General features: G+C 33.5%; 1 protein-coding gene across 1 annotated transcript in view; it reads left to right on the top strand.

The window, feature by feature from the left end:
• Positions 1 to 22101, top strand: part of LOC123667532 — a 139486-nt gene that overhangs the window by 19123 nt on the left and 98262 nt on the right. Inside the window, exon 2 of the mRNA XM_045601417.1 lies at positions 21408 to 21577. Within this exon, the coding sequence (XP_045457373.1) occupies positions 21504 to 21577 (74 nt within the window). The 5' untranslated portion in view covers positions 21408 to 21503. The remainder of the gene's footprint in view (positions 1 to 21407; positions 21578 to 22101) is intronic.

Raw genomic sequence — 22101 nt, 5'->3', positions numbered from 1 at the left:
TAATATCAATAAAACAGTTTATAAAACTATTACCTATAGCACACTTATGTTTTCGATTGTACAAATGGTTTCTCGGATAGGTTACTCAGGCCTCAATTGAAAAAATTTAATAATAATAAATACTCAATAATAACCACTAATAATAATAATACTACATTGTACACCACAAAGAAACATTACAAAAAAAGTGATACATGCAAAGAAAGATGTACAACACGGTCTTATCGCCTTTGTACATCATTTATTTATTTATTTATTTATTTATTAATACTTTATTGCACAACACATTAAAGAATTGTACAAAAGGCGGGCTTAATGCTAAAAGCATTCTCTACCAGTCAACCGTAGGACGTACAAGAGCAGAGGTTTGTAGGTGGGTTATTCATCAAAAAAATTTATTTAGTATATCGACGATTATTACCATCGATAACACTGCTGTTACAATGTTACGTAAAAAAGCTTTATGCAATTTTAGTTATTTATTTATAGACAAACATCCATGCTGTTTACGTTATGTGTAAAAAAATGGCCCTCATTATAAATAAAAAGTATAGAAAAAAAAATTTAAATTTATTACTTAAAGTTCTTAAACTAGAGCTACGGGCTACGGTTCTAGAGATACGTCTGAACTAATAAAATGCAGACACATTTGCAAATAAAATATCAGCGATAAACAGATAGCATAAACAAAATATGATCTAACAGAAACGGTATGCATCTGCATTCCTAGAAGGTGTTATATAAATAAACATCGATATCTTGAATGATTCGTGGAACACTGAATGATATAATTATATTGTCTTCTATAATGTTACTACTACTGCAAATATTTTATGCAGTAAGTATATGGCATGGAGTGTTTTGAATTTGATGTATAAAAACAATGAGTTTTACTTGTATGAATTAAATGCTAACAGTAAGAGGGTAAATGGTAAACTTTTCTTTGTAACAAGATAATTATTTAATTTAACTTAAAAAAAATAATTTAAGTTAAAAAACCTATATAATATGTAACGACTTACTTCATATAAGAGTAGATTTATTTTTAATTTATTAAAAAAAAATGGTATATATTCACTCTTGCAGTCACATAAACTGCATTTTTTATTATAAACATAGTTCAAATGTTAGTTTTATTATATTCGAAATTAACATTTCATCCAACATATCGTCTCGTTTCTAAATCGACATTTATTGTTTAACCACGTTTTATATTGAAACTACTGATAAATGAGATGGATACAAAATCACGAAATAATGCTATTGAGATGAAGATATAAAGACACACGCTATGCGTAATTTTACGATACTACGACGATTTGGTCATATACTAATGACGCAGAGCAGCGCAGTGTGATATTATGCAACAGCAATCTGCCTTACATAATAAATAATATAAGTAACGAAGATGATTTGTGTATCGTTTACCATTCGTTCTCGAGTAGGTACTACGTCAGCGTAACGTCAAAATAAAAGATTGCTTCCCGTGTACGTAAAGTTATTGCACCTAGACATATCATCATTACATCATTACCGCCTATACAGTCCACTGCTGGACATAGGTCTCCACAAGTTTACGCCAAAAATAGCGTGAACTCATGTGTTTTGCCCCTAGTCACCACGCTGGGCAGGCGGGTTGGTGACCGCAGGGCTGGCTTTGTCGCACCGAAGACGCTGCTGCCCGTCTTCGGCCTGTGTATTTCTAAGCCAGCAGTTGGATGGCTATCCCGCCACCGGTTGGCTTATTAAGTTCCAAGGTGGTAGCGGAACTGTGTTACCTAGACAAAACAATAATAATAATATGCGTACAAGCCTGTGCATGATAATTCGTTAAATAACGCACTGTAGCTAATTGGGGATCAGACGACTTCATTGACGACTACGATATTCAGTATCTGGTGACGCCTTACCGCGTTAAAAGCCAATATAGGAGTCTCATGTCCAGCTGTTGACATTTCGTTGATGTCGATGAAGCTGTTACGTACATGTTGGTTTCGTCAGTGAACTTTGATTGTGAAAATACCATGTAATACGCGCATACGTTTTTCAGTTCTATTTTTCTAGACCTTTATAAAAAGTGTAATATTTGATTGTATTGAAAATTGTACATCATATCACATCGAGGTCCACTGCTGGACATAGGCCTCTCGAAGCTCGCGCCAAGTACCGGAATATACGACGTCAAATTTGCATGTTCCCTAATCCGCATATAGTCTCCAGTAGAGATCTTACATAAATTGTCCACCATCATCGCCATCATGTAAACATTCCTCTTTTTGAATGAAGCGTTTATTCTGAATGAAAGTTAAATAAAAACACACATGTTTCTACGAGTATATCCGTCGTAATTATTTAATTACACGCTTTTTATTTTAGCTTCACCGGTATGTTTGTAACCGACTCCTTTGGACTTCATTTTGACCTAATTCAAACGTCCAGATTTCATTTAAACTTACAGTAGACTTATCGATGACCGATGACAATACACTAATTTGATAAGATTATTCCTTTTTAGTTTGATTTATTTATTAAAGCGTGTTTAGTTTTTTTTTTTAATTATTATTTAATTTGAATATTTTTAAATACCAAAATTTTACGAAATGTCATTTTACCGTTACAAAATTAACCGAATTTGTTTTTGTGCGTGGGTAGCATTCTCAAAACATGTAATAGGTAACTTTTTGTAACTATGCTAATTTTATTGTTAAAATGTCATAATAAAACTAAAACGGGTCTAATTATTTACATTGATATTATAATAAAAGAAATTTTTCAATCTTATTATCTGTTCGTTTCTTGGCTGCGCATCATGTTGAAACTATCGAATGAATTTTATTGAAACTTGGTATGATTAGAGTTCATTCTACTGTAATACAACCGAAGAAATTAAGAATTTTTATCCCGAATTTTAGTATGGTTCCTTTGAAAAAGGGGATGAAATAAAAATGTAATTGCGCGAAAAGTCGTGGATACAATTAGTTCCCACAACTTTGTTCGGGATTTATGAGACTAATAAAGCTGTAATCAAAGCCGTGACGGTGTTTATTTGTTTATATTTGTTACGATAAAAAAAAAGTTTGAAATCATAACAGGTAACAAACACAGTCAGTCCGTGGGCGGTTTCAGGACTGTTTGATCTGAAGTCGGTTATGTAATAATTCGCTTCTATTATAAGCATATATAAATCGTGATGTGTTAACAAAAGGCACGAGCCATGGGTGTTGCATATTTTAATGAAAAAATAATCCTCGTTAATTGTAAAAGATTTTATGAGATTATGAAATATCTATCGACTTGTAGCATCCTTATAAATTCCAAGCTATCTAGAGTAGGTTAATAATATTTTGCAACAAATGTAGGCAGAGTAAACTGGCCCACCCGCGCTTATCTCTACACCAGCATCCTATGCCACTGATAAGGCCGATTTGAATATTAACTACAGGTGTGGCCTTAGAACAAGGCTGTCATCATGGGTTTCCGAGGATTTGTTTTGATTTGTAAGGTGTTAATGGTTGCCAGAATAATGGGTTCTTGATAAGTTTTTAGATTATATATAAATATTTTGTATACTGATTTAGTGAAAGGAATACTAATTTATAGGCCTCTTTCCCCATATAGGAGATGGATCAGAGCTTAATCCACCACGCTGCTCCAATGCGGGTTGGCGAATATAATTATTCTCTACTGTTAGTAACGATTGCTATCAGGTGTACATGATAACAACCTAAATTAATTACCTTACCTTAATTTATTTTTCATTAAAAACCTGAATTAATTATAGATTAAGCTCTGATCCTTCTCCTACCCGGGGAAAGAGGCCTATGCCCGGCAGTGGGATATTACAGGTTGAAGCGTTATACTAATTTATTGAAGTATTAAATAAATTGTTTTTAACGGGAATTTAAAAAAAGAACAATTTCTTTCAGTGGGTTTTGAAAGTTCTGAAGGGTTTTGGCTAATTAGATAATAGTCGAACCTTAGGAAATTTTCGTCTCAAGCTGACTTATAACTATATATCATAAAAAAATAATCAAAGTCTTTGTTTCATTCATAGCGTAGTTTCAAAAACATCATAGACATAAGCGGTAATGATTATCAAAAAAAAAATAGCCATATATTTGACTAGCCCGTTGGCGCAGTTTGTAGTGGCTCTGCTTTCTACTCCGCCGGTTGCAGGTTCGATTCTCGCCTTAGTTAGTTAATAGTTAGTTATCTGTATATATTTATCAAAAATAAATATATATTTAGCTATAACACAACACAAGCATAAAGTTGCTTACCGTAGGAACATACGACCGTGTGAATGTATATCGTAGATATTTCTTTTTTTATATTATGCTTTTATTTCATTTTAGTAGAATATGGCGAACCTCAAAAGAGGCTAATCAAAAGACTTAATAGTAAAAAAAAAATTTTTTTTTAACTTAAAAGTATATAAAGAACAATTATATTATTATAAATTAATTATATTAATAAAGTAATTTAGTTATGACTAATCTCAGTTTATTTCTTACTAGCGGTGTAAATGGCAGTAAATAATTAGTAGTAAGAAATGTTTAAAGTTGCGTAAATTACAAGGTCCTATGTGTTCATAATATAAGCATCATGACTAGCCCGCCGGCGCAGTTTGCAGTGACCCTGTTGTGAAAATATTGACATATGTTTTTTTTTTCACTTAAATTAAACTTGCAGCCGAATATCATGCATTGCGAAATACAAATATGTACTCAAAGGTCTATCCAAAGTATCTACAAATTGGATGGGTACATTCCTTAGGTAAATTGATTACAAAAAAAAAAAAAAAACGAGTGTGCTTTAGATCACACGACTGAAGTAAAACTTCTTTACCTTCCGTGCGCCCCCCACGATCTCACTTTTCGTAAAGCTCTCGTCACGCGTTCACCAGCTTACTCCCCAAGTCCAAGCGTTCGTAAAGAAGTATTACTTAAAAAAAACTGGATTTCTATCAGCCGGCTGTTACATAAAGCACAAGCAAGTATGGCTACCTTAGGAACACGACCGTGTTTATTTGTTTTTTATAAATACCTGAGATTCTGAATTTCTCGTAAACTGAAGCTAATACCTCGAGAGCTATTGATCTCGACTTAAAGTTAGCAAACAATTTTACCTACGTTTTAATGGCTTGCAAGCCAGCGTAATACTTTCCGCTACTGCTAATTGTAAGTTTTATTGCCCATATTTATAATGTAACTGTCTAATCGTATAAAATAAAATTAAATCCATTTAGTATAGTTTTAAACTAGTTGTGCCCGCGAGTCAAAAAGTTATTGTTCAGTTTGCAGCTTTATAAAATAAATAAATTACTAAAATAAAAGTAGCATAAGTTACTCATTACATCAGCTCCTGCTAAAGTCGATCCTGCCGTTTCATAAATTAGCCGGAACAAACAGACAGACAAAAATAATAAATTCCAATTTTATTTATTAGTGTAATATAATATAAATAGCAGATATTTAAATACTATACTCGAAGCAACTTCAATTGACGAAATCAGTTGCAGCAATAAAAGTTAAATTGTAATTACAATTGGGTGAAACTTTATATGAATTTCATAGAAGTTTTTGTATTTAAATATTGTAAACAACAAGTTTTGTAAATACCCGCAACGAATTTACTATAACCTAGAATTTAGAATAAAGATATCAGAGGGCTGGTCGCTACCATGATGCTCTATATAGGTATCTTATTTTAAACATTATCTACATTTAGATTTATTAAGGCCTTTTTGACCAAATTCAGCTAAATCTAAGACAGTTATTCAGACTCGACACAATATTATTAAAAATAACTGCCTTAAAGCATTATCGTGTTCTTGTGGTGAATAAGGTAGCCAGAGCTCTTGAAGGAAATTGGACGTAGAGTTGCTTCTGTTGTTGCAGGCGTCCATAAGCTATGACAATAATTGCTTATTATCAGGTGAGGCGTACGCTAAAATAAAGCAAGCCTTCACTTCAATAAATTCTTAGATAATTGAGCTCCAACGTACAAACCATCCAAAGTTTTATTAGTATATAGATATATAGAAATGGAAAGTCGCTAATGCCGTCCGTACGTGTTAATATCCAGCGATCAGTGTCATTTTACTCGTAATTATCCATCTTTATCGTAAATTCGCCCTTTCTCCTGCCCACCTATTATTACACGCATGCGTAATGTTTAAATTGACGCCATTATCCCTGTTGAGATTCTCAATCGCTTTCCAATACAACTTGTGTGGTTTATATGTTATAGGAGGTTACGTTTTGATTTTATTTTAATACTTTTTTGAGTAGTACAGTATGTAACACGTTTAGACGATAGGTAAACAAAGTTATTTGAAATATATAGTATTTGCTCTGTTGTTATTTATTTTATATAACTAGGTCGGCAAACAAGAATATGTTTATGTTTTTATCTTTTTTAATATTTATGTAAGTTTATCATATCGTAGTTTTTATCTATTTATAATTGATCTTTACTCCTTAATTTGTACACACCTTAACCGCTGCTACTGTATCGTGTCCAGTACCCAAGGTCGAAAGAGGAAGAAATCGCTATTTAGCGATAAGATCGCCTTTGTACATCTTCTATTGTATCTTTCTTTATATGTGTCTGTATTTCGGTGTACATTAAGAATAAATAAATAAATAAATATGGCTCAACTTATAATATATAAATATTATTGATATCAGCAATTTCCTCTCGTAAGTTAGTTTTTTTCGATAGCATATTTTTATCTTCATGAGATGGAATCTCATATTTTACATATTTTATCGATCAAATAATTTAAGAATAATAATTAAAAATATAATTTTTATGTGTCCAACATGAGAAATGTTTTTTTTTTTTTAATGTATCCCCTTATTAGGTAGCAGTATGACATGGTCTGAGCGTTTGTGTTTCGTTATTCTGTACCCCTGACACAGGACTCCCATATGTGTCAAAAAAAATATATATATATCTGAGAGAGATTTATCGTTTTACTAAATTATTTAAATGTAATTGTAATTATTTTTTAAAATAAGGTAATTAATGATTGTCATAATTGCTATTGTAGCGTGTATTCATTGTGTATAATTTATTATATAATGTAATGCAAAAATGTGGGTGTCGTCTACTTTCTATTATAACGTAACGTATTCTCCTTTTTTGTTCTTTTTTTTTGTTTTTATTAATAGAATACAATTAAAATGAGTTGCTTTATATTAGGTGAGAATGTTACTGAAAATATTCCGAGAAAAATGCTCTTTAATAATAAATAATAACTAAAGAATAGAATCGCGTAATATGACACTTTAAGTAAAGATAAGTATATAATATTGTTTTAGTTATCTGTAAAGATAGACTAGACGTGTTTCGTTGTTTTGTCTGTGTTGTTCTGATTTCATGACCCGGTTTGATGATGAATAAATTTCAAAAGTCGGAAGGAAGGCGTTTTAACGTTAGTATACCAATTATCATTTAAAAACTGAACTAGATGAGATATGAGGAATGAATTCTTGACCTTTAAAATACCTACTACAAAAATACAAAACTCGACAGTTTGGAAAGGAATACTTGCATAAATGGGTGTTGGTTGGTAACTCCTTGAAAGAAATAGTAATCATACTATGTATCACTACTTTTTCCCTTAAATTTGCTCGACTGATAATAAATCTGGTAAAGAGAGATGTATTTGCTAGATTATTTTTAACAGACTTAAAAAAGGAGGGAATTTGACTTGGTTTTTTAAAATGTATTTTACCTCTTTAACTACTGAGTGTACCGATTTCGATTTTTTTTTAATTAAAATAAATTTTTCTTTAAATAAACGAGACCTGACTAGTCGTTTTTAGTTATCCCTAATAATGCCTATTTATTGGACTGTTTTCTTCGACTACCCACCTACCCACTTGTTCTCATTTTATTATTTTTCGATGTAAATTGACGTCGGTTTTTTCGTTTGATACAAAACACCAGTAATACTATTTTATATAGCTATTGAAGTCGTTAACCGTTTTAAATTAACGTCGATAGTATAAATATTGTTGATCGCATCATTTGGTTCCTCCATCGCTCCCAGTTTTCCGGCAAATGTTTTAAAGTTTTGTTCTAATTCACATGTTTATTACTATTACGGGAATATTAGTTTACCTTTCAATTTAAAGTTTGGTATTTTCTAGAAATAATTTTATGTCTTAGTAACACGGTTTTAAGGAATCGGGTACGGAGTGTTTTACTGTCCTATTTTTTTTTATTGGTATGAGTCAAACGTGTTTGATTCACAAGTTGTAATTGTTTCGTTGTTCTAAAACAACTACACTAATGTAAGAACAACGTGTAGCGTAAATTTCATTTTAAATTTATTTCGGTTTTGTCTGTAATTTGAATATTGACTTTATGTAAAAGGGTGATAAAAATATTTTCGTGAAAATATTGATATTTTTTAAATTTTATTTATTTACCAACTAGTCCTGACAATAACGAACACTACAAAAAAAAAAACAATTTGGAGTGATCGTTCGGAAGCATTGTGCATAGATACATTCCACGATTTATTTCTTTAAATGAAAATATTAAGTGGATACGAGGCAGCTTGGCAATGTCTTATTTTGTAAATCTTTTTTCTGATGACGGTTGCTTATGATGAATCGACTTTGCTTCTCCATTGTGGATTAACAGATAATACAAAGTGCCATACCGAGAGTAACGATCCTTGTCAGGTCTTTTATGATAAAAACATGATGGCTTTTTATGGTCATGAAACTTAGAGACAAACACTCAAACTAGAAATAAATGTCTGTATGAAATCAAGCGGGAATCGAAGCCAAAATAATAAAAAACCACACCAAGATGGTCGTCAATGAATAGAAATTATTATTACTTATTATGAAATGAACAATCATTAATCACGAATAATTTTAATTATTTATTTAATATTGACGTAATTTTAATTATGTGTCAATCAGCGTTACCATGTGTTACAAAATTAATGTTTACAAATATGTGTATACAATCAAACACGACGTGGGCAAAGTCACGTGCACACACCTACATACAGTTTCGTAACGACTGACAAAAGAGTTGCAAAACTTTTATGTATCATAGATCATTTCAATGAAGATGCGGCTTCGTTGATAACGCTCTTGCGAGATAAGTCGAGCTACATATTGTAATTGTAATTAATCTATATTAAGTGTATAAAGATGTGGAGTTTGCCAGTTTGTTTGTCCTAAGATTTGTTTCCTTTGATATTTATTTTCTTGGGTATGATACATAAATATCTGATTCTCACTTATACTTAGAATTTTAAAGCATTCATAAGGTAGGATACAGCAGGAAATGTCTTGCTTGAAATTGGAGCCGGAATTGGCAAGTACCTCAATCTTGCAGAAGAATATGACAAAAAAATACTACTTTTGAAATTTTGTGTTTCTATGGTGAGTAAAGTAGCCAGAGCTCCTGGGAGCAGGTCATGAGTAGAGTTTGCAACGCGCTTTTGATGTGCGCTGGTATTGCACGTGTCCATAGGTTCCGGTAACCGCCCGATCAAGCTGACTCTACTACTCTTCTTTAACTCTCATAAACCTTTAAAATCGCCATAGAGATACATAGCATTTTACCTTCCGCCCTTTCTTCAATAAAACCAATAAATGACCTTCCAAGCAGTGGGTCATTACCGTACTATTTCGCGTAGGATAAATTAGTTTACAAGCCATATGTTCACCGCTACTGTACGCCTTCATCCTATCTTCCTACGTCTTTCGACTTGTAATTAGTATAAGGCGTTTACGCAGAAACCGTTTACCGGCTGACGTCTAAGTGAGATGACTTAGAAATACATGTTTTTCTAAGTCGACTTAGCATTAATTTGTATCTGATTCTCACTCTTTTTAGTATTTTTCAAGCCGTTTTGTTCAGAATTTGTTTCGATTTAAATTATACTTAGAATTTTGACACGTATTCGTAAGAACATTTTGATTTGTTATTGGTATTTTTTAAATAGTTTTGTAAGTATATTTATTGACTGATCATCAATCTTGCCTTTGATAAATTTATATAAATCTCTTATAACACACACACTCGGTCGTCTGTTCCCAAACAACTTAATGATCGTGTTACAGGTACAGCCGACTGTTATAATTATCATTTTTTTATATATATGTATATTTATACATAAAAATAATACATATATAATACACATATTACACCCACACTCAGGCGGGAATCGAACCAGCAACCCGCGAAACAGAAAGCAGGGCCACCACAAACTGCGCAGACGGCCTAGTCTATATAAATTTTTATTTATTACATAAAACCGAGTTCAGAAACTCACTAGATTTTTCCTTTTCTTTTTTCAACACAAAGGTTTTTCCATCACCTAAACAAGTCACGACGATTTTTAAAAGGACAAACCCATTAAAATAGCTTTCATACATTAAAAAAAACAATAATATTAATTGTGTTGTACATAAAAGTACGCATACACTCATAGTTGGTAGTTAACAGCAAGAAACAATTAGATTACAATGTTTAAGATAATTACAGAATAATCGAAATCGTGACATTCGTAGTTGCGTGTGCTTGAAAGAAATTCATTGACCGATTTTAATTACGTTCGCCTTGACCTTATAGATTACGTTTAAGGAGTACGATTCGTTTACTGCTATATCGTTAATGTAATGACAGTTGTTATGTAAAAGGTGGGCGGGTGATGAGAAAAAAGTTTATTGGCGGGGATTTTGCTAAATGTCTGCCCGGTTTTGCTCGTGTTGTACACCTTTGAGAGATCGGTTTTGGGGATACTGTGCGACGACCCTGTGACTTGTAATGTGATTTTGTATATCCTATTTTAGTTTTGGATGTTAAAGCTTTGTAACTTTAAATTGATTACGAAAAGGATTTGTTCAAAGATCAGAACTGGCTACCAAATCTGATTTTGACTTTGTGTGAACATTTCATTGAAAACTGTAAATATTTTAAACTTTATCCGAAGGATATACGTTTATTAAAATTTTTGAAAGTATTATTATTTATCTTTCTTATCGCACATCGGCTTGTGAAAAGTCAATCAAAATCGATCCAGTAACAAATAAAAAGGCAAAGGAGAATTATAAATGCTGTCTTTTAGGAATATAGGACACAAAGTTATCTTGATTTATAAACAGGTATTTCCAATTTTATGTACATATAATATGTATATATACTTAATTAAAAATACTTAATAAAAAAGTGCAATAAAAAAATCGTCATATTTTTCTCTCATTATTATTAATGCATTTTTTCTTTATTCTATAATTTCATTTATTGTGTTGATGTTTTGGGCTACATTTAAGGTTCGAATGGTATAATTTTTGCATGCTTCCAAACATGTGATGGATTCGTCATGCTGATTTTCGTGGTCTACTTATTCTATGGCGCTATTGTTGTATTCCATCAGCTAATGTATTGAAACTGCTTAAATAAATCATTGTGATGTCAGTGAACAGCAACCCATGCACCATTAGAACATAATTGTAATAGCGGTAAGCATGAGCAGTACAGAAGCATTTAAAAAAATTCGTTTGCTTTTGTTGTAGAAAATTTTATTTATATTGATTCAGTCCCACTGCTGGACAAATGTCTTTTCTCCAAATATGATACTGGTTGAGGTCAGGATTTCAGGGGGTCAGGTTTCAGGGTTGGGGTCATTGGTGGATAATTTCCTTATAACGAGTAAAGATTTTTTTTAACAATGGCTTTCAAGTGTATGATAACACTTGGGACCGACAACTGACGTGCTCTCCGAGGCACGACGGGGTGACAAATTAATTAATATTAAATTATTTCCACGTCTTTGGGCTGTGTGGAAAAAATGCCTAAGAAACCGTTCATTGTACTTCACAATCTATAACTGTCTTAAGATATATTTAATGTTGTACTATTAGGTATAAAGAAATAAGTAAAAAATATATTACTATATAAGGAAAGTAACAGAAAACTTTAGTAAATATGCAGGCGGAAAAGTGGTCCTTTTGGTAAATACAGCCGATGCGGTTTCAATGACGATTGCGTGAGAATTTTTTAGTCTAGTCACGTACGGGAATGGTATAGAACATAAACTTCAGCGAAGTTTTGAAATGACAAGATTTTTTTTAATATTGTACCGTGACAGCACGTAATGTACTGTCTTAATAATTAGCAACGGCCAACGGCAACATATCCCTAAAATAAAAAATAAGCTCATTCTTTCTTCGGATTTTAAAGCATATTTTTAAGATGATTTTTGAAAAGTATAATGCAATTTACTTTGGGATTATAATTTTTGTTTGGTATCAATATAATTCATAAAATTAATTATTCAGTTAATGTATAAAAATCATATCAAAATTAATTCCTTTTGTTGATGTCTTTATTTTATTTCTTTATACAACTAGGTCGGCAAACAAGCGTGCGACTCATCTGATGATAAACGATTACCGTAGCTTTTAGACGGCTGCAACACCAGAAGCATTGCAAGGGCTTGTCGACCCTACCCCTCGATCCCCCCTCCCCTAGAAAACCTGGTAACCATACTCACCACAGGAACACAATACTTCTTGTAGTTTTATTTAGCTGTGATCATCAGGAGGTACTTCCTCAGTCGGGCTGTTCCAGATTTGGAACAGGATTATTCCTGCTGTGCCCTACCACAGATAAAATTATTTTTTGTGAAAGTTAATTTCGTCTAAAAATCTAAACTAATGTAAACATTACATTATTTACAATTGAAGTCATAAGTAACGCAGTTCGTAAAATTACGGTAAACCGTCACGGTACTTGACTGTGCATTAGCGATGTACATGTCTTACTATTTCTTCCGTAACACGCTGCTGTTCCTGGTTTCTTGGCAATATTACTCTTACCGTCACACATGAAATTAACTGAATAAATAAAATTTGATTTACATTAGTTCCCCTCCCTCCGTTTTTTCACCTTAGGCTGCAATTTCAGTGACACAATAAGACGTAACAAATCTAGGACCTACCCCCATAAATGATTTTGTGATTCAAAATAGCATGCAGCCTACTAATTTTTTTTTTTTGTAGATTTATTCTCCGCCTCTCCTTCTTTCCTCCCCTTATTTGCAAATATGTTTTATAGAAAAACCTTTAATTGTGTTTGCAATAATGCTGAAATATCGGAAACTTAATATATAATATAAACAACATAGTAAATATTTCGTTTTACATATAAAACAGTTTCTGTACCTGTACCTCTAGTTTTCACGTAATTTTCGATCCCGTGGGAATGTCGGAATAAAATAGTATGTGTTGCCCTGGATCGCCAAGCCATCTAGGACATCCATCTATCCGCTTCCATCCATCCAAACTTACGCATTTATAGTATAAGTAGCTGGATGTTGATTTTACTTTTGACTTACTGACCTGAACTTCATACAGCCATTTTTTTTTTTGGTAAATGATTTTTTAACTTAATATAAATCTTCTCAAAAAAAGAATTATCCAATTTGCTGCGGTCGTTCCAAAGTTATGCGCGTACATAATTTTGAAGATTAATTTTTATTTACATTAGATAGATTTAAATTAAATAGACAATTAACGGGTAAGATGGCCGTTTATCTCTAGACCATCTCGGCTGGTTCTCTTAACTTATACCATACGACATTTTAACGAGAGCCGACATAAGTGACAAACAAGCTCATACGAGGACAATACACTGTTTACATTACAATACACGAATTTTAATTGCAAATTCAACAAAAACGCCTCCGTGAACGATACCTGAGGCCATCGTTCGTGTAAAAATGGAATATTTAAATGTGTTTTAATATGGATTTATTTTTACGTAAGTATCTGTAGTTTGGTTTTACCATTGAAGTATTATTAACTGATTAAAGGGCTATCCGCTAACAAATTAGACACTAAGCTAGATTTTAAAGGCTTATAAAACCGTAAAATCTTCGGGTTTGGATTTACGCTGGATTTTCAGACAGTCAGTTGTTAATTTTTCTCTGCGGAGTTTCTTGTTTTTTTTTTTTTTAATCGATGGTAACTTTCATTTTTATTATTATTAATTAGTTAAGACAAATATAATTTTAATTTGTAAAGTGACGATTCAAAATATACATATCGTATTATAGTGTATTCTTTAAAATGTACACTTTTGTGGTTGCTACGTATTTGCATTGTGTCAATATGAACCTTGACACAGGATGGCCTAATGATGGACATCTCAAGTCAAATGTATTTACTGCAATCTTTATTTACTAACTCGTGTATCAGTTCTATAAATAAGAGAGTAAATTAACTTGAACTTTGATCCTATATTTACAATGGTATAGTTACCGAATTGTAGAACAAGGCCGCGTTCTGATGTTTACAACGCGGTAATACGCGGTGGGAGAAAATGACAAGTGTCATAGTTAATTTTTTTTGTACGACTACGGCAAACAGGCATACGGTCCACCTGATGGTAAGCGATTACCGTAGTTTATACTGCTGCAACACTAGAAGCATCGCAAGCACGTTGCCGTACCTACCCCCAATACTCCACCAGGAGCTCTGGTCACCTTACTCACCGCAGGAACAACAATTACACAGCACTACTTGGGAGCAGTATTATTTAATCTGTGATTGTAAGTTTGAGGTAATTCCCCAGTTGGGCTTCTCCGAATTTGGATCGAGATATTTCCTGCTGTGCCCTGGCTCAATAAAATACATATATAGTTATCGAATAGTAGGACAAGGCCGCGATCTAATGTCTGCAACACGATAATTCGGAGCGAGAGAAAATGGCATAAGTGTCTTAATTAAAATTAAGCAAGCGACATGGCGTATTCACATTGAAAAAAAAATTGAACGTCTAATTGTTATTAACGTAGTTGCAAATTCTCTTTGAACTGAGTTACCGTTTTGGTGTATTACTGTAGTGGTGCGTGAGAACGCCTTAGCGTTTTCGAGCGCGAATTTGATTTCTGCTTGTTGCTGATATTTAATAAAGTGCTATAATAATAGAATGATTAACGATTCGATTCAGCCTTTAACATCCCACTACTGGGCACAGGCCTGTTTCTCCATGTAGAAGGTAGCTTAATCCACCACGCTGCTCCACTGCGGGTTGTCGGATATGTTCCCTACTATGAGTAACGATCGCTATCAGGTATTTATGATAACAACCGGGGCCGACGAGTTGACGCGCTGTCAAAGAAATATTTGTATAAATACAAATATATCTATCCCGAGCGGTACTCGTACCCACAAACCGTCGAGTGTTTTAGGCGACTATAAGCACCACCAAAACAGAACATGATGAGATTTCTCTCTGGTTTCCCTTCAAAATACTTAAATAATGGAATAATTTATTAAAAATATTTAAAAAAGTAGAAATTTTGCTGTTGGTATTTTTTTCAAAAGAAATTATAACGAATTCGATGAAAACTTGTCTATAACTATCGCATATGAAATAAAAATTAGTGTTTTTAAAGCATATTGAAAAAAAAAGTATTTTTTTATTAAATGCGAATGATAAGCGGTTGTTACCTTTAGCGATGTTTAGCGCGTCATAATAAAGACATCTTGCTATCAGACTTGTTATTAGTTACGGTTTTAATGATTGTGCTAAAAATAAAAACACAGGCACAAGAAAATAAACAATGGTTATATCAAGGTTAGCGTTGAATTAGCAATGTCAAGTAAGAGATTACGCCCACTACGGACGGTAAAGTTGTAGTGCGATTTTTGATTGAAAAACTAATTTTCTAGACAGCCAAAAATTCTTTCATCAGCGATAGTTATCTTTACATATAATAAAATGGTAGGAATTTTTTTATTATTATTTATGGTATTTTTTTAAAAGAGTACTTGGGGTGTGATGTTGATGTTGATGTCCGGGATAAACTCAAAAAGTACTGCATGGATTTACTTCAAATTTGGCACGAATATTATTAAGAAGTCGGGTCAACATATAGACTACAAATTATCACGCTATCACCTGTGGAACGAGCAGTGAACTTTTATTTCTTCAGCGCATTCTGTAACAACGTATAATCTAACTGCTCCACTGCGGGTTGGCGGATAGTATTGTCAAAGTAGGCAACATGAATTTAAACACGGATGACAACGTATACTAAATTTTCTAGTTTAGTTTACTTTCCTATAAGACAAAAAAAAAAAAAAAACAATTTATTTAAATAAATTAAGATGATTATTTAGGAAAAAGTACGACAAAAAACGTGCTTACAAAAAAAAATTGTGAAAAAAGGCAACAAAAATAGTATTTTAATAATAATACGAATTAGGAAAAGGCTTAATGGCAAATTAAGAACGATAGAAATTCCGTAGCGATTCGTAATACAGTGCGCGATGGCATTAATGGTGTTGCTGTTTACCGCTGTGTTACGGCTGCAAGAACATTCTTAGACTGTACATTTAAACCTAATGTTTATCGTATATGTACTTGTGTTATTACACATTTACTTTTTTTTATGACAAGTAACAGTCTTACATAATACCTACATACCTACAGATGGTAACAGGAATAAATTCAAAGCAAACACAATTTTGCTTCCCTTGATTGCAAATTACCTAGCTGTAGTATTGTCATAGAAACATACACACACAGTTCATAGTTTGATTGAGACAGTAACTTATTCATTTTCTTTGAGATAAGGTACAGCATATACTGGCCAAATTCTGGAGTAGCCCGACTGAGGAAGTAAGTCATGGATAGGGTGGACAATGTGTTTATTATGTACCTACCTGATGCTGCAGCCGTACATTTTTTTTATATAACTTGGTTGGCAATCAAGCGTGCATCTCACCTGATGGTAAGCGATCCCCGTAGCTTATATACGTTTGCAAGACCAGAAGCATCGCAAGCGCGTTGCTGACCGTATCCCCCATCCCCACAGGAGCTCTGGTTACCTTACTCACTAACAGGAATACGACACTGCTTGAAAACAGTATTATTTAGCTGTGATTTCTCAAGGACGAGGTACTTCTCCAGTCGGGCTGCTCCCTATTTTGAGCAGGAAATTTCCTGCTGTGCTCTACCTCAGTTAATACGTACATAGGCTACGGCAATCTCTTACCGTCAGACAGATCGTACCCTTGTTTGCCACACTAGTAATATAAAAAATATAGCTACAGGTATTCTTTTTCAGTCACTTTTAATACTTCAAATTAAAAGGAACTTTTCGCGAGTATCATTTTGAGATTCCCGATGTCTTGGCAACGTTGCACACGCAACAGTCACGAGACGATCCCGAGATTGACCAATGAAACAGGACCTTAGTTTAAAAGTAAATCGTAGTCATGTTCATATTATGCCTATAGTGTACATGTAAGTCGAGAAAAAAAAAATAAGGTCAGCTAGTTTTTTTTCTTTTTATTGAAATAAGACGTAGTTTTAATTCCAAAATGTAAATACAAGTTGCCATATTAAGCGTGTGAACATGTACTGGACGTTACATTTTTTAGGATTCTGTACTTAAATGTTGTAAAGGAAATTCTATCAGTAATTTTGCAGTTTTTTGTTTCATCATCACTTCAGCCTATCGCAGTCCACTGCTGGACAAAGGCCTCCACAAGTTCATGCCAAAAAACGGCGTGAACTCATGTGTTTTGCCCATAGTCACCACGCTGGGTAGGTGGGTTGGTGACCGTTTTTTGTTTTTATTAACGTGCTATTTTTTTTTATCGGTATATTTCGTAAAACTTTAAAGCCTATATCTATGGAACCGTAATAAAAGATTATTACGGTTCCATAGATTAAGTTACCTTGTCCTTATCTAGGGTTGGTGACCGTTTTTTGTTTTTATTAACGTGCTACTGCTGTGTGGCTACGGCACTAAAGAATTTAGCCACCCCCTCTCTTCCCGTGGGTGTCGTAAGAGGCGACTAAGGGATAACAAGGTTCCACAACCACCTTGGAACTTAAGAAGCCGACCGATGGCGGGATAACCATCCAACTGCTGGCTTTGAAATAGACAGGCCGAAAACGGGCAGCAGCGTCTTCGGTGCGACAAAGCCAGTACTGCGGTCACCAACCCGCCTGCCCAGCGTGGTGACTATGGGCAAAACACATGAGTTCACGTTATTTTTGGCGTAAACTTGTGGAGGCCTATGTCCAGCAGTGGACTGTATAGGCTGTAATGATGATGATAATGATGAACGTGCTATTTTTTTTTATCGGTATATTTCGTAAAACTTTAAAGCCTATATCTATGGAACCGTAATAAAAGATTATTACGGTTCCATAGATTAAGTTACCTTGTCCTTATCTACCATATAGTAGTTCTAAAGACACAGTCAGCCCGATAAATATCAATATTAATCTGTAGCATCACGCTTGCTATGCTTCTTCTGTTCGTTCTTTCGTACGGTAACCGCGGTCAGGTGGTGAAACAATGGTACACCAAGACACTCGAGAGTCGTATCTTATATATATAAAATTCTCGTGTCACAATGTTAGTTACAATACTCCTCCGAAACGGCTGGGCCGATTTTCACGAAATTTTGTGTGTATCTCGGATAGGTCTGAGAATCGACCAACATCTATTTTCCATGCCCATAAGTTATAGGGGGGAGGGGGTTGTTAATAAAATATATCGCTAAACAAGTTTTGCGAGGTCAGCTAGTAATATATAACGGATAAAAAGTCGGAGATTAAAACTACGATTCAAAATAACCGTGTCACAGTATTTAAGTTAGATTTTATTGATCCACCAAGATATACCAGCGTCTCATAAAACTACGCATGCAGAATAGACTGGGCCGTCTGCCAGTCTGCTAACACGGGTTACATCAAAACATTTTCAATTAAACGTACTACGCGAAGCATGTAACGTTAACGAGAAATTGTTAACACTTACGTAATTATTGCGGTGTGTTACTGTGTACTTATAAGTCGTGCGCGCGTGTGTGTAAGGTTGTGTTTATGAAATTTTATTGGGTAATAACTAATTTGTTTTATATTTAATATCAATTTTTGTGTCCTTATGAAGGTATTCATCACTAGTTTTGATTGTATATTTTATTGGTATTTTTGAAGTAAAACTTCGGTGAATGCGCGACGAGAGCGGTACGAAAAGTGTGATCGTGTGAGGGGAACGGAAGTTGAGATATATATATATATATATATATATATATATATATATATACAGGGTTACAGGAAAAATCGACCTAGATCCGTTAAGGGCGTGTAGTACACACCATTTCTGAATGATTTCACTATGAAACCCCCCATCCTAAACTTAACCGTTTTCGAGATATTCGAGTTTTAATTTTACATGAAGAATGAGATGCCCTTGATGAACCTTTTTCCCTTATATAACTTGCTTATATTATTCAATGAATAATGTATGTTAAGCAGCCTTTTACATACATAATTATATGTACAAAATACACATAGTACATGTATATTTAATTTAAGATTGTTAAGAGAAGTAATAACAGTACTTCCGAAATAATTATTTATTAGATATTATAAAATCAAATAGTAATTTTATATACTTACAATATTATTAATGAGTTTCATCTCAAAGTATATAAATACTCATTATCATCCCGAAACATGTGGTAGCCTTTTTGGAAGTAAATAGCCCGAGGCTTATTATAAGTGACATTTCAGTTTTCTTTGGGATAAATTTGGATTCTTCAGTGGAATTCCCATTTATCATCCTATCATCCTTGACTGGAAGATTCGGCTTTGCAGTATTCGCTGTTACCAAAGCTCTTTAACTAGCGGACATTTCTTAGCTCTGTAACAAACCTACAACCGCCAACTCACATTATAGTAGCGTCGTGGATTAAGGTCCTCTCTCCGACATGGAGAACGAGGTCTATGCCCAGCAATGGGATGTTACAGACTGAATAGTGATCGTATTTGAACAACCCTACTTTACATCAACAGACAATATTATTCAACAAACATCATTGAATACTTAGTGATTTTTGATTTATTCCGACCCTCCTATCTTTTTAGTATCGGTTATACGGTATACCATATAATGATCACATAGCAGTAAAACATTGCATAATGTACGATTACTTTGGAAGTCTACTATAAAAAGCATTAGGTACCTTGTCAGACGACAAGGTATTGTCGTATTGCTACGTTACTTGATGCTTGATAACTGTATAAATGTATTTTATTGTTTCTTTGAAATGTTAATAAAAAATAACACAAGATCACAGCTAAATAACACTGCTTTCAAGCAGTGTTGTGTTTCTGTGGTGAGTAAGGTGGCCAGAGCTCCTGGAGAGGGTCGGGGGTCGGCAACACGCTTGCGATGCTTCCGGTGTTGCAGACGTCTATAAGCTACGGTAAACGCTTACCATCAGGTGAGCCGTACGCTTGTTTGCCGACCTAGTTATACCTAGAAAGAAACACTCACAAAGAGATATAATTACATAATAATGTTTTATACAAATTGCTGTTTCGACGTCGCGATTATAGTATCATTTGCGTCTAAAAGCTCTATGAAATATTAAGTTGATTGTTTTATAAGTATCCTAAACGACTTAAGCTATAAAATTATATTACTTTTTATCAACAAAAGTGACCACAATCGTTTACCATAGATTTATAAACTACATAATTATAAAAATAATAAATAAAACAGTATCTACATAGAACTAGTAACTTACCTGGGTTATTCAAAAACTTCTTTAAGCAGTCTTGACTTGAGCTGGTTAAGGGGTAACGAGAGCGTTACGAAAAATGTGAGGTGCGAGTACACATATTCTTTCTCTCTTTCTCTCATAGCCAGTTACGTTTCGTATATCTAAGACTCAGTGCAGGCCTATTGTGCAGAAGTTTTACTTCAGTCGTGTGGTCTAAAGCACACGCGTTTTTTTTTTATATTGTAAATACAGTCATTATTATGAAAACTTTTTTTTTTCAATTGTATCTATGTAGTAAGTAGTAAAATCTTCTAAACATTTTTTTTTTGTAATTTTGACAAAATTTAAGGCACCCTTATATAATTAACTAGTTGTACACGTTACTATACGTTTTGGTTATATTATGGTATTTGTGGTATAACAAAATAAAATGATAGAAAAAAAAAATTAACTTATGGTATTAAACGAAAAAACAATGACACAGAAATTATGTAGATACCTAAGTAAATTGAAGCAATGCCCCTGGAAAGGGATATCCCTCATATGGGTAATGTTAAAAGTAAATTATACTTTACGTAACAATATAGATTAAATTTGGTCATTCAAATGTAGGCAATATATGTATGTAATATTGTTCTGACAGGTCTACACTTGCACAACGAAAGGTACCGATTACTTAATCTTCTATCCATGTGTAAAACCGCCTTAAATATATTTGAATAACAGTTATGTAACCCGCTATTCATATTACAACTTCCTTTCCTCTCGCCTTATACGATCAAACGCGCGTGCTGAATTTAAATTTATAACTGCCATTTTCAGGTGCGATGATCCCGATTGGCTAATCCGGTATCACGATGACGTGATAAACACCTCTCATTGGTGGATAACTGCGTCCCGTGTTCCGATTGGTGCAAAATGTCCGGTTTGCCGACTAGGGCAGATGACCCTATCAATGGTGTCGACGTTCGGGAGCAAGGAAGCGCTTTGAGGTCAGTTTAGTTACCTTGACTATTAAACTAAGTCATTGGTTTTATTATATAAGTCGAACTAGTTCTTTAATTAATGTTGAACTTTATTGTGAGAGTAGTAAAGTACATTTTAAGTAGTAGTCTTATAAACGTTGTATGACAGGTTTTCATTCAATACTATTATGGGTTTTAAATGAGATTATTTAAGTGTTGTCGGTTAATTTGCTCGTGGATAATGCCATTACCGCTATTTTGCATAACCAGTTGATCACAGAAATGTTCTTAGTACAGTCGAAGACGAAAATAGATAGGTAAAATGAAATGATACAGACATACATAACACAAAAATATTAATGCAAGCTCCACAAAATTCTTACGCTATTCTTATTATAATAAAGTCGTACATACAACCAACCTTATCATACAAAACTAAAAATACATCTTAAAAATCACCTTTCTAAGTAATTCGTCAGTAATATATATAATAAAACATATTCTCAAATATAGAGACAGGCTTTATTACGACGTGTTAAGATTACTTTTCA

Source organism: Melitaea cinxia, chromosome 28 (genome assembly GCF_905220565.1).
Source record: "Melitaea cinxia chromosome 28, ilMelCinx1.1, whole genome shotgun sequence".
NCBI lineage: Eukaryota > Metazoa > Arthropoda > Insecta > Lepidoptera > Nymphalidae > Melitaea > Melitaea cinxia.
This window is presented reverse-complemented; position numbering and strand designations above follow the sequence as displayed.